The sequence below is a fragment of the Microtus oregoni genome, unplaced genomic scaffold (genome assembly GCF_018167655.1).
Source record: "Microtus oregoni isolate MIOR12 unplaced genomic scaffold, Mior012 000064F_ref0000363, whole genome shotgun sequence".
Lineage (NCBI taxonomy): Eukaryota > Metazoa > Chordata > Mammalia > Rodentia > Cricetidae > Microtus > Microtus oregoni.
Window position 1 is genome coordinate 3,392,501 of NW_024543874.1, and position 13,967 is coordinate 3,406,467.

General features: G+C 43.8%; 1 protein-coding gene across 1 annotated transcript in view; it reads left to right on the plus strand.

The window, feature by feature from the left end:
• Igf2bp3 (insulin like growth factor 2 mRNA binding protein 3) overlaps positions 1-13,967 on the plus strand; it is a 140,061-nt gene that overhangs the window by 89,030 nt on the left and 37,064 nt on the right. Inside the window, exons 4-5 of the mRNA XM_041640604.1 lie at positions 2,153-2,204; positions 2,297-2,360. Coding sequence (XP_041496538.1) covers positions 2,153-2,204; positions 2,297-2,360 — 116 coding nt within the window. The remainder of the gene's footprint in view (positions 1-2,152; positions 2,205-2,296; positions 2,361-13,967) is intronic.

Consider the following 13,967-nt stretch of genomic DNA (forward strand, 5'->3'; position numbering starts at 1 on the left):
GCTGTCCTGGAACTCGCTTTGTAGACCAGGATCTCAAAGATCCACCTTCCTTTGCCTCCCAAGTGCTGGGATTAAAAGTGTGCGCCACCACTGCCCAACTATTTACTCTTTTATTTTTTTGGGACAGGATTCTCTGTGGCTTTGGAGCCTGTCCTGGAACTAGCTCTTGTAGACCAGGCTGGCCTCGAACTCCCAGAGATCCGCCTGCCTCTGTCTCCCAAGTGCTGGGATTAAAGGCATACGCCACCACCGCCCGGCTTACTTAATTTTTGAAATAAGGTCTTACTGTGTAGCCATGGCTGGCCTGGAACTCCTTAAGTGTAGATGGTCAGTCTGGCCTCAGACTCACTTGTTTCTACCTCCTGACTGCTGGGATTAAAGGTACCATGGTACCTGCCCAGACTGGAGGATAATTAAAGCCATTGGCGGTCTAACTGTCCCCCTCACCCCCAATTATCTGAGTCACAGTTATCTCTAGATTTGTGTATAAAATTTCTGAGGCACAGAGGACCACTGAAATCCCCCCTGCAGCCTGGATGTAAGCTTCTCGCATGGTGCCAGGTTGTGGTGTTAATTTGTTCACATCTCGATTCCAAGCCTAATGCTGGACCTGCTTCTTTTAAGGATTACAGTTTTATTGGTTTGGTTTGATCTTAAAGTTAGGTTTATTTGAGTATTATTTATATTTCATGAAGTTTACCATTTTAAGTGTGGTAGATGGCAGATTTTATACAGTGTACTCCATAACCAGTAGCATCTACTTATTTTTGGCTATAAGATGTTTAAGTGAGCCAGGTGGTGGTGGTGCATGCTCAGAGGCAGAGGCAGGTGGATCTCTGAGTTCCAGGCCAGCCTGGTCTACAGAGCAAACTCCAGGACAGCTAGGGCTACACAGAGAAATCCTGTCTTGAAAAAACAAAACAAAACAACAACGAAAAGTTTAATTGTACAAGAAGTTCTATTTTGAATATGTTAAACATGGTTAAGTAATACGCATATGATAGATATTTTCTAAACTTCAAATTTGACTTATGCATGCACATGAATATGCATTTGTGTGTATACATTCTGTATGCACACATGTACATATGTGAACATTGTATACCGTGCAGATGGACCCCTTTGCCAGCGGAGCTTTTGGAGAGCATTGGCTCCCCTGGCTTATTTATCAGGTAGTGTTTCCTCACTGTCTGTAGGCTACGGGACTTAGCTTGGTCTCTGGAGCAATAAAGTTGAGGTGGCAGCAATGAAACTGACAGCTATTTAATTACCGCGCAAATTGCTTTTGGAACTAAGACTGATTAAGTAAACATATTAACTAGGTAATTACTCCTTATTGCCTGCTACCCTCCTCCACAGCCACCCCTGTACTTCAGCTCTCTACATGTCCAAGCCACAGACAGCTACATAGTGAGTTAGAGGCCCGAGTTATGGAAGACCCTGTCTGAAAAGAAAGAAACAAAAACGGGCGTCTGTTAACAAGTTAGGAACCTTCCGTGAGGAAAGTATGAACCTAAACTTACTGTTTTCATGGCGTCTCTGTCAGGAAAGAGGCAAGCAGCTTTGTGTTTACAGCTTCCACTTTTGTTCCCATCTACAGATGTTCACACTGCCTGACATCTCTCATAGTCATCTGTGCTGACAGCTCCAAGTGTGCCTACCTCACGCTTATCTTGTCCTGCTAGAATCAGTACCGAGCGCTAAAAGGGGAAAGGATCATCTTACAGATAAAACTCTTTAACGCAGGCCTTGTCTTATGACTTCGAATTCACGGAGGAAGTAAGATGCATTTGTGTATGTGAAATACCGTGCAACTTGCTTTCCACCAGACAGTGGGGTACGCTGAGAGCAGCAGGGATCCACCAGACAGTGGGGTACGCTGAGAGCAGCAGGGATCCACCAGACAGTGGGGTACGCTGAGAGCAGCAGGGATCCACCAGCAAAGAGCTGAAAGCTGGGGAACAGGCATGGGTGAGCACAGGCAAGAGAGGTGCAGTGAGTGTATGCCTTGTGGTTCTGTAGTGCAAAGTTCCAGGTAATTCTTTGACTCTTTCCCATCATTATTACTTGTGATTTGAGAACATAATATTCCTGCCCTGGTTAATAACTTGGGAAACTGAAAACTTACAATTTTCTCTCCCCGTCCTGCTAGGTGTTGGATAGTTTACTAGTCCAGTATGGAGTGGTGGAGAGCTGCGAGCAAGGTACCTACCTGTCTTCTGAATTGCTTTCAAATTTATAAAAGGAAGGAAGCAGAAAGAAAACTAATCAATTCTCTCTCTCTCTCTTCTCCTAGTGAACACGGACTCCGAAACTGCAGTTGTAAATGTAACCTACTCCAGTAAGGACCAAGCTAGACAGTAAGCAGTCTGAAACTTCTTGTCTGTCTGTAATAACTAGGTTGAGAGCAGTCACTTATATTTTGTGGTCTTTTAAATTGAAGAAGGGCTGGTGGGTCACAAAAGGAAACTTTATTTTGTATGTTTGACTCTGCCATTATGCCTTTTAAATCTGTATGTCTGATGGGAATCTGCGTGGATTTAAGGTTTGCTCCATGTTTATCTTTAATGCCATTTGCAGAGTGATGTATGGAACTAAACTACACCCTATTTTCAAAAAGCCTTGGGCCTGAGTATTTCTTTCCAAACTGTGTCATTTGCTTCCTTAACTCTGCTTTGGTGCTGTAGTGCTCCTTTTTTCTGCAGCTGGTAAGTTGACTATGTAAAACAACAGTTCAATCTTGGCGTTTTTCTCCCTGAAGTCAGTCATGGTTGCCCATCTCACTGAGTGAGCAGACCTTGAGCCAAGGCACCTTGTGACTAACAGCTTTTCAAATCAGCCCATGATAATTTTGTAGGTACTGGGAGAGAAAATAAGGGACCCGCAGAAACTGCCCAGAACCTGAGTGCAGTGATAGCACAGAGTCCACAGCAGCCAGCGCTGGGACTAGAAAGTCTCGTCTACCTCCAGAGAGAAGGGAAGGATGGACTGGTCTTTTTTTGTGGGAGCCTTGGAAGGACCATTTTGGCTATCCCTAAGTCCTAAAGGGAAAATGGAAAATGATCTTTAACAGTAAAAATTCAGGTTGAAGTTGAGTGATAACCTCTGCATGGAGGGGAGGAGTCCCGTCCAGATCTTGAAGCGTACCTACATTGGGTGTGTCTGTCTTCCTGTGCTAGGAGACTTCTGGAAGCCCGTGGGGGCCCTGTTGCTGGCACAGTCTAGCCAGTTGGTCCTCAGCCAGAGAAAGGTTTTTTTAAAGACCCCTGCCAAGTGGGCGGCTTGATGGCTCGGAGAAAGTTTCCCAGGACTGATTATACCCTGAAACTTAGCCAGCAAATTGCCTCTAGTCTGAAGGGGATGAACTTTGTACCAGACTAAGGCATTGTTTAGCCAGGGGGAAGCTGATCAGAGCCAGAGTCTGCAGGGTCACAGAATGTCTACCAGCTGTCGAGAAGGACTTGAGTTTGCTAATGAAAGACTTGCACCTGCAGCATAGTCATCCAGGTGGGCCACTGGGACTTTGGAGATGACTGCCCAGGGTGAGGGCTAGCATTTGTCTCTGAGCCTTACCCAGGATGACAGGACCTGTGACCTGACTTGGCAAGGGTCCGCCAGGTGCAAGAACGCATTCGCAGCCCACCCCTCCCTGAAGGTCTTGCCCAGAGCTGTGATTTGACTGATGAAGTACTACCCATGATGATAACAGCATCCGTGACCTGAGCTTGCAAAGATCTGCCCAGAAGTGTGAGAGGCATCTGGGAGCTAGGAGGAGAGCAGAGACACTGGACCGGCAAAGAAGACTGCGCTGAGACGCGCCACCATGCTCTCCCCGTGACGCTTTTGCTCCTTTGTTACTACTCCTGTTGTTTTAGCTGGCTGGCTCTGCCCTGCTCTGTTACCGTCTTTGCTCTTTCCTCTTCAATCCTCCTTATCTCCTCCTTTTTCTCTATTCTTTTCTTTTTCATTTTCCTTTTTTTTTTTTTTTTTTTTTTTTTTTTTTTTTTTTGGTTTTTCGAGACAGGGTTTCTCTGTGGTTTTTTGGAGCCTGTCCTGGAACTAGCTCTGTAAACCAGGCTGGTCTCGAACTACATTTTCCTTTTGACAGCCGTTTCCAAAGAAGGCAGGCAGTGTGGTTTCTAGGGGCTCTGTGTCTCAGTGTCCTGAGAGCTGAGGCTTTTCCAGGTTTTCTGATTGACTCTATTTCTTTATGTTGCTCTTTTCTCTTTTCATTATAACTTTAGCTAAAACTGTCCTCTCCCCAAGTCTTCCTTTCTATTTCCTTTTCCTGCTGCCCCCATCAGATAGAAAGAAATAATTAAGATGGCTCACACCTGTAGGATTTGCTGAAGGTTGGAGAGGCAGGAAGATCACGAGGTCGAGGCCAGCCTGGTCTATACATTTTAAAAACAACAACAATAAAAAGGCCTAGCAGTGGTGGCGCACGCCTTTAATCCCAGCACTCAGGAGGCAGAGGCAGGCAGATCTCTGTGGGTTCGAAGCCATCCTGGTCTACAGAGCTAGTTCCAGGACAGCTAGGGCTGTTACACAGAGAAACCCTGTCCCCCCCCCAAAAAAAAATTAAAAAAAAAAAAGGAAGAAAGAAAAGACAGCATCACAACAGATACCATTGAAATTTAGAAAATCATTAGAATTAACCTTAAAAACAAACAAACAAAAAACATGTATTCCAGTGAATTAGAAAATCTAAAGGAAATAGATAATGTCTAGGTGCTTATTACCTGACAAAATTAAACTAAGACAGCATAAAATTTTTAAGTAGATCTGTAATAATCAGTGAGAGTGACACACTAATAAGAAAGTCCTGCGGCTAAAAATGTTCAGGCCCGGATGGATCCACTGCTAAATTCTACAGCTATTTGAGGACACCAATCCTCCTCAAAGCAGTCCATAAATTAGAAAATGTAGGGAACTGCCAAACTCTTATCAAGCTGGCACTAACCGTATACCCAAACTAGATGAAGAGACAGCAGAAGAGAAAGTCGTAGGCAGCTCCTCCTGGTGGACGTAGACGTAGACTCTCTCAGTAAGGTACGTGGAGAACGAATGAAGTGGTGCACCAGAAGTCATGCACCATGAGCACTTGGCTTAATTCCAGATGTTTCGATGCTTCAGCATGTTCAGGTCAGTAATTCTATACATAAATAGCCTCAAAGACAGAAGTCATTAAAGAATTTTCATACATGCAGAGAAGGCTTTTTCGCGGGAGTCTAGCCTTAGCTGGGGTTCAGGTCCTGAGAGGGTGGGGGTATCGTGCAAGGAAGACTGACCACAGGTGAATTGCACTCAGGTGGCTCTGAAAAGTTCGAGCCATTTTTTATTTATACTTTAACAGAGTTTTTGTTTTGTTTAACAAGGCTTACATGAACATTTTTTGTTACTGACTTCTATTTTTGAGTTTTAAGAAATACATTATTTTTAAATCATTATAAAAGCTACCATTGTTCCCCTTTATTTCCCCAAATACACTTTTCCACCCCCTACATAACCTTATTCTAGATGTAGAGTTCAGCACTTTTGCAGAATCAACTACGTATCAAGCCAGACACAGTCTGCTCTCACAGTACTTATGTCATCTGGCGCTTACCCGTGGTTACAAAGTTAAAAAGTAATCGACTTGGGTACATTGCTTTAAGGACAATATTTAAACCGGACAATTCTTTCATGTCTTTTATACAGTTCCCTTTCCAACAAGAGGGTCCCATGTCTCTGTCCCTCAGGCAGGCTGTGATAAGGCACTCTTCCATTCCACCATACCATTCTTTCCTCACCAAGAGAAGCTCCTGTGTGCGGTGAAGATGGATCCGGACACCCCACATTTTGCATGCATGTTTCCTCTTGCAGCATATCACATTCTACCATTGATTCTGTATGTTTATGTCCAGGAACTTACTCTCAATGCTGGCACTGGGTGTATTCCTGAGGCCTTTTCCCTGTTCTGTGTACGCATGTCCTACTCTCCTCTCCAGATTTGTGAGACGTGGTTAATGTTTCAAGTGTTGTTTTTCTCATGTACCTAACAGTCTCTGTTGAGTCAGAAACTTTTCCAGAATTAGGTGTTGTAGTTAGTAATTCCAGATAAGAAATTTGAGAAATATTAGCCCCCTGCTGATTCTAAGGGGGAAAATATTCAAGAGAGGACAGAATTTCAAGGGAAAATTGCTGCTGTTGCATGTGTGATTGACAAGGTGAGACTAAAAACTACCAAAGGAATCTACAATATAATGAAAAAGAGAAGAGCCTGGGGGCTGCATGGATTGAGTAAAGTCATGCACTGCCTCTGGTCCGTGGATCCACTGGACAGGCCTTCATATGCTGATCCAAGACTAGCTGCACAGCTCCTGATACTCTGGCTGTCCTGGAACTCGCTTTGTAGACCTGGCTGGCTCCGTTCTTACAGACCAGCCTGCCACTGCCTCCCAAATGCTGGTTTAAAGGCGTGTGCCTGGCTCAGAGAAGGCTTTTAACAAATACCCAACATCTCCTCTTGAGAAAAACCCTAAAGACAGTAGGACTAGAAGGAATGTATCTCAGCCCAATAAAGGATAGTATTGACAAACCTGTAGCCACTCTCATCCTAAATGGAGGAATCCTCAAAGCATTTACACTAAAACTATGAACAAGAGCCTTTGGCTTCTCCACTTTTATCCAATATAGTGCTTGAAGGCTTTACTAGAGTACTCAAACAAGAAATAGAAGAGTTAGAAATGACAAAGGAAGCCCAGCTGTCCTTACTTGTAGGTGTTGTTATTCCAAACTTAAAGACTCCCCCAGAAAACTCTTAAAGCTGATACCCACTTTGAGCAAAGTGTCACGATACAAATTGACATTAAAAAATCAGTAGCCTGGGGCTGGAGAGATGGCTCAGAGGTTAAGAGCATTGCCTGCTCTTCCAAAGGTCCTGAGTTCAATTCCCGGCAACCACATGGTGGCTCACAACCATCTGGAATGAGGTCTGGTGCCCTCTTCTGGCCTACAGACATACACACAGACAGAATATTGTATACATAATAAATAAATAAATAAATATTAAAAAAAATCAGTAGCCTTCTGATGTACAGTTGACAGACTTAGTGATGAAGACGGAATAATCCCATCCACAAGCCAATAAATAAATGAATGAATGAATGAATGAATGAATAAATAAACCTTTGAATAAGCCTAACCAAGGAAGCAAAAACCAAAGTCTTCTACAATGTACAATTTAAAATATTCAAAAAAATTGAAGACACTAGAAGATGGAACTCTCCATATGTTCGTGGACTTGGTAAATTAGTATTGTGAAAGTGGTTATGCTATGAAAGAAATCTACAAACGTAATATAGTCCATGTCATAATATATGGAACCACAAGACCCTGGGTGACAAAAGTGATCCTGGTCAGCATGGGGCGGGGCTTTCTGAATAGGGAAATGGTGTTAGCAATTAACAGATGGGAACCTCATGAGACATAGAACCTTAGAACAGCAAAGGCAATAATTAGTCAAATAAAGAGATAGCTTACCAAAGGGTACAAAATCTTTGCTGGCCACATGTTTGACAGAGGATTAACATCTAGAATATACAACAAAATAAAAGACTAGAATTTGCACCGAAATAAAAAAACCAAACAAGAAACTAGATAATCCTATCAATAAATGACCCAATGCAATGACTGGACCACTCTCAAAAGATAACCAATAAACATAAAAAAACAAAAACAAAAAACGAACTTCATCGTTACTAGTAATGTAAGATAAAACTACTACATTGGAATTCCATCTCTCCAGTCTGAATAGTACTCATTAAAACAAAACAAAAATCAAATAATAAATGTTGGTGAGCATGTGGGCATCCTTACATAAGGCATAAGGAAGCCTTCTGTGATGCTTGGTGAAGTAGAAAACCCGGTCAGCCACTACGGTGATGAGTATGGAAGTCTGGCGTAGCTCTCCTACTCGTGGGTTAACACTGAAGGACTCCAGGTGAGCATATTACTTATACATAATGTTTACTCCAGTGTTATTTACATATATAGAATGTGGAGCCCATGCTGAGGTGTCAACGACAGAGCAATGCATGAGAAAGAAGGCTGTATTTACACTGACTGTTTTCACAGACATAAAATAGTGACGTCACATGATTTACAGGAAAATGGGTGCAGCTAGAGGTCATCCTAATTAGCTGTCTGGAAAAAAGATGAATGCTGCCTTTCATTTATGGTTCCTAGATTTTAAGATTGTGTATGCGTACTTGATGTCAAAGCTTAAGTGTAACCGTGGACCAAAGGACTGATGAGGAGTGACAGAGGCTGAGGGACGTGGTCTCAGGAGAGTAGGCTGGGATGGAAACCTCTTTATGAACTCTCCATTCAGCAGCACACCGAGGACTGGAGTTCAGGTCCCAGCACCACGTGGGACAGCTCCCACCTTTCTTTAATTCTGGTCGTAGGTGGACCCAGCATTTCTGGGGACTGGGAATGTGCAGCCACATGTAATAATAAATAATAACAGCTTTCGAAAGGTTAGTTTAACAGCTTTCCAAAGTTTTTTTTGTTTTGTGGGAATTTAGCTAGATTGCTCCCGGAAGGCAGCAGTCATGGCGCTTCTGGGAAAGGAAGGAGAGCCAGGGAGGAAGGTGGGAATTTGTAGACACAAGTGGGACTCTTCTAAATTTGATGATCACCTCTGGCTCCGGATGTCAAAGGTTTGTAAAGATGTGTGTGGTGTTGACTTCCTTCCAGCAGTGGTACAGTGAGCTGGACCTCTGTGAGACAGCCACCTGGTTCACTCTTCCCTCTCTGGAAGGGCTGTTTTAGATCTAAGTGTGCCCTCTGAATGGATTTCTCTAGATGCACAGAATGGGAGGGATTGTGGGCATGTGTAATGACTTAGTGGACTAATTCCAAACTGGGTACTTAAATCAACCTGATTTTTTTTCAGTTATGAACTGTTAGAAAATCAATTTTGTAGATAGTATTTTTGTATGTACATATGAGTGTATCCCCAGGATAAACATTTATAAGCATGTGAACTTAGGCCATCAGCCTTGCACAGTAAACACCTTTACCCACTGAGCCTCCTGCCAGCCCCAAGTATTACGTTTTCAATTGTGTGATCTTCACAGAGCTTCGACTCGTTTGTTTGTGTGTATGCTTGGCCATACTCTCCCAGGATAAGGCTTTCTGAAACCTTGCCTATCTGGCTGGGGAAAGTAGTTGTGGTAGTTTTCCTTATACTCCTAAATGAGACTGAAGGCTTTTAATGTGCTTAAACTTCTTAGTTTTCCTTGTTTGTATCCTTTATTTAAAAAAATAACAGCATTTTGTATGAGAGCTTGGGCATTATGTTGTAGGACTGTAAAGTCAATGTTTTACAAACTGCATTCTTCAACTAAGTCATGTAAGAGGAGCAGGAAGATACCCCCTCTTTAGGCCATGGGTGTCCAGCCTTTTACAACTGAGGATAGAAGCATGTGACAAGGGGGACATGGCCTTAGCCCTCAGTAAACCAGGAGGGCAGTGAGGGGAGTGTCCCATGTTTATAGTGATCTGTAGGAGTAGCTGGTAGAGTCAGGTTCCTGTGGGATGGAGAATACAAGATAAACCCGAGGGTTTTGGGAGATTGCTGGATGCCCGTCTTGGTGACCTTATTTCTTTGAACATTCTACCATCTGAAAGCTGGGCGGTGGTGGCGCACGCCTTTAATCCCAGGACTCAGGAGGCGGAGGCAGGCGGATCTCTGTGAGTTCCAGGTCAGCCTGATCTACAGAGCAAGTTTCAGGGCAGCCAGGGCTGTTACACAGAGAAACCCTGTCGGGGGGCGGGGGAGGACAAGACACACAACAAAGCATCCTACTATCTGAGTTCTGTCCCCAGTCCATCCTCATCTCTAAGTGGGAGTCACTGTCACCCTAGCTCACGAGGCTGCTGCAACTGAACTCTGCCTTCCAAAACACTTCCTGTAAAGCTAGAAGGCGGAGCAGCCACTGTGTACTCTCCCACATGTTTGCTTTGCTGGACGTGCAGGCCACTCTTCAGTGTTCTGTGCTGCTTAGCATCGGTTCTAGACCTCGGCCCTGTTTGAGAGGATCCCTCTGGTACAGCCCTGTCTAAGGCAGACTCTATCCTGGAAGTTCCTGCCACCTTGTGGCTAACCTAAGTCAGTTTGTAGCAGATGTCTCAGAATACATGTTTATTTTAAGCTTAGATCTTGAGTTAATACACAAGGCAAAAGCTTGGCAGCTGTGAAAGGGAAGTTTCTGGTTAAGGAGCTGCTCCACACTGGAGACACAGGTCCCTGGCTCTCCTCGCCTTCCTTTCTCAGGGAAGCTGACACAAAGCTGCTCACTTGCTGCTATCTGAGGGTGTGTGTGTGAAGAAGAACCGACTAGATGTGTGGGCATTTGAACTTCATACACAGCTTTGTCTAGACAGAAAGCACAGCTCAGGCAAGGGAAGCAGCTCAGTTGGTAGAGCACTTGGGGTTTGAGTCCCGGCACTGTGTGCATTGGTGTGGTGTGCGTACATGTAACCTTGAGTCCCGGTTCTGTAAACGTTGGTGTGGTGTGCGTACATGTAACCCTGAGTTCCAGCACTGTGTACATTGGTGTGGTATGCGTACATGTAACCCTGAGTCCCGGCACTGTATACATTGGTGTGGTGTGCGTACATGTAACCCTAGCAGGTCAGCCTTGCGACAAAGCAAATGGTAAGCTAGTCTACATGAGACCCTGTCTCAAACTAAAACAAAACCCCAGAATTATCGGAGCTTGGAGCCCACCCTTGCAGATTGCTTTGTAGCTCATGAAGTTACCATGACAAATAAATGTTTGTTTGAAGTAACTTGGCTGAGAGCTATGAGGAAAATCCTTTTCAGATTTTAAAAATTATGTAAGTAAAAATTATAAAAAAAGGGCAGAAGATGATGCAAGAGGATTGTTAGTTCCAAGTTAGCTAGAGCTATGTAGCAAGACCCTGTCTCAATAAAAAGAAATAGGTCAAGCAACAAGATAAACAAATTTCATGTCATTCAGAAACGAACACTCAAGTTTTCCACCTTTGCGGTCTTCATCCTATATATTACAGCTTTCACAGTCAGTTCCACTGCAGTGCTCTGTGCACTTTTTTTTTAAAGTTATATACACATGCTTGCACATGGTATGGTGTATGTGTGGAAGTAAGGGCAACTTCCGAGAGTCATTTTGTCTCTGGGTCCTGGGTCTGGGTCTTGGGTCATCAGCCTCGGTGGCATGTCCTTTACTGGCTGATTATCTCATTGGCCCCCATCTTGTCTTTTGGAGACACAGTCTCTTGCTGGGACCTGTAACTCACTGAGCCCCAAGGATCCACCTGGGCTGAGATTGCCTGTATGTGCTACTGTTCATGACCCTTTTGTGGGTGCTGGGAGTCAGCCAGTCCTCGTGGCTTCCATGTAGACACTTTACTAACTGCTTTTGAGCCCTTGGTGTTGGTTTTTGTTTTTCTTTTAGAAACACTTAAATCTTGAAGTCCTTTATGGGGAAGAGATTGTGCTCTTGTCTATAATTAGGATGCAGTGGTGTGTCTAGGATCTGGGTGGCTTGTGCTTAATTATCAGCCTATAATTAATTCTTGGTATGCCTCCCTGTTTCCTGAGCTGCCACTGAGTGCCACAGCAGGCATAAGGCTAGGAAGGCCAAGATTCAGTGGCTGTTTCTGATGAGGTTTTTCTTGCTAGTGGGGACTGTAGCGTACCAAGGCTATGCAAAACCTCACATGGGAAAGCTGACCATCCTAGCTCAGGTCTTGCTTTTTCTAATGATTCCACAGTTCTATTGGATTAGGGCCCTATTTATCTGTATGTATCCCCCAAAGGTTCTGTCTCCCAATACCATGAGTTTTGTCGGAAACATTGAAACTGTATCATAGTCCAAGGAGAGAACTGCCTACATCTTGTTAGTTTCATCTTGTTAGTACGCACCTCAGATAGTAGTTTACAGGGCGTAAAGGGAAACTATGGGATGGCGGCATCTCCTGTGGAAGAACATGAACTTAGCAGGCACAAGACACAGGGCAATTGCTAGAAAGATGCTGAAGGAACCCATCAGTCTAATCTTTAGTTTATATGTGGGGCAACAAATACCAAACTGAAACATGGTCTCTCTGGATAGCACGATCGCTAGCCACGCTGGATGAGAATGCTAGTTACAAGCCTTCCACTTTTCTTTATTATTCAAGATATGGGGGTAGATTTAACGTCTGGTTATCATTCCTCCCATTGGTCCTCAGGTTGAATTTTCTATTCTAGCAAGGCTAGAATATTTTTGTTACCTAATAAACTTAATAAGTTAATTATTTAAACCAGAAATTCTCAAACACACTTTTATTATTTTAAAGAAAAATGTATTTATTTTTGACTGTGCACACGCATATGGACTGTGTCCATGTATGTGTGCAGATGAGTGGGCACAGGTAAGCCTGTGCATGTGGGGAAGTCAGGAAAACTTCCAGGGTCGATTCTGTCTTCCCCTGGAATCAAACCCAGGTCTTCAGTCTTGTGCCAGTAATTCACAAACACCTTTGCCCATCCTGCCAGCCCCTTCACCATCTTCTGAATGATGTAGAATAGCGTCAGAGCCACCGGAGTGCTGATTAAAAGCAGGCTCTAAGCGCTGCATACATTGGATTCCTGAGTTCTGCTGAATGGTTATAACAGCTCATCTCCCAGATCTCACAGGAGGAAAACTGAAAACAAAAGCTTTTTTTCCCCATGCCCTTAGCAGACCTCTGCCACCACCTGACAGCGCTGACTATCAGCCGGGTGCATAGGAAGGTTTAGCTGTTGATTTAAAAAAAAAAAAACAACTCTAAACTAAGGAGCTTTAACCATTGCTCTGCAGCTATCAGTCTGCCTTCGACTGAGTGCTGTGTTCTGAGGGGAACTCAGCTTATTTTGAGCTTCACACACAACTGTCTTCTCACGTCCTGGAGTGGCCTGATCTGGAACGTGGGTCCCTGATTGCACTGGATAACACAGCTTCATGCTTTCTTGCTTCCTCCCTGGTAGAGTCCCTTCCTTCAGAGGAACATGTTTGAAGTAGAGCAGCAGAGTGCCCAGTCCTGGTCTCTGCCAAGTGGAGAGTTGTTTCTTGGAACACATGTGCCTTTGTTTAGATTGTTCTAGAATACACAGAAGCATCTGGCTACATAGACTTTTCCTGTTTGTCCACATGAAGGAGGATGTCTGTGTGTCTGTCTCACCCTGTAACATTCCTGGCATCATTCCATGGTAAGAGTCTCCTGACCACTGAAGCCAGCAGTGCCTAATTTCATAATGAAGGGTAGATAGTGAACGGCCTCTTTATGTCCGCAGAAGGAGTTGTGATCCCTTTATCTAGGTGAGATTTTTGGGGAAAAAAACCTTTTATGATTTCTGACATTCAAAATGGCTTAAAATACTTCAAGTCTTTAAGACTATTGAAACTTCAATTTTGTCTAATAAATATACATCCTTGTATTAAAAACCTTTCAATTTTCTCTTTTTAGAAATGGGCAATATATTTAATACACTTTAATCTACATTTGCTTAAGAGGAAGGAGGAGGAGAAGAGAAGAAAGAATGGTGTGTGAGGGTTGTGTCATCAGGGCATTGGTAATAAGTCGGCCTCTGGTGCTTGTGTGAAGAATGCCCTCCAACATAAAATCATGTGGAAATATTGCAGGACACTATATCTGGGCAGAAATCAGCCACAGAGTGTTGCACGTCACAACCACAGCCTAAGGAGGAGCTGCTGACCACGCCCACGTATTTGAAATAAACAGGGCTATCCCATTCTCAGAGATACCATACTTAGGCACTCTGGGAAAGGTGGCAGCATACCTTGTTCCTGCTGTATTCTGGAACTGCAGATCTTGGACAAGGACTCATTCATGTGCTAGGGAATATAGGACAAGATAGAAGTGAGGAAAAAAGCACAGAATTTTGTCCA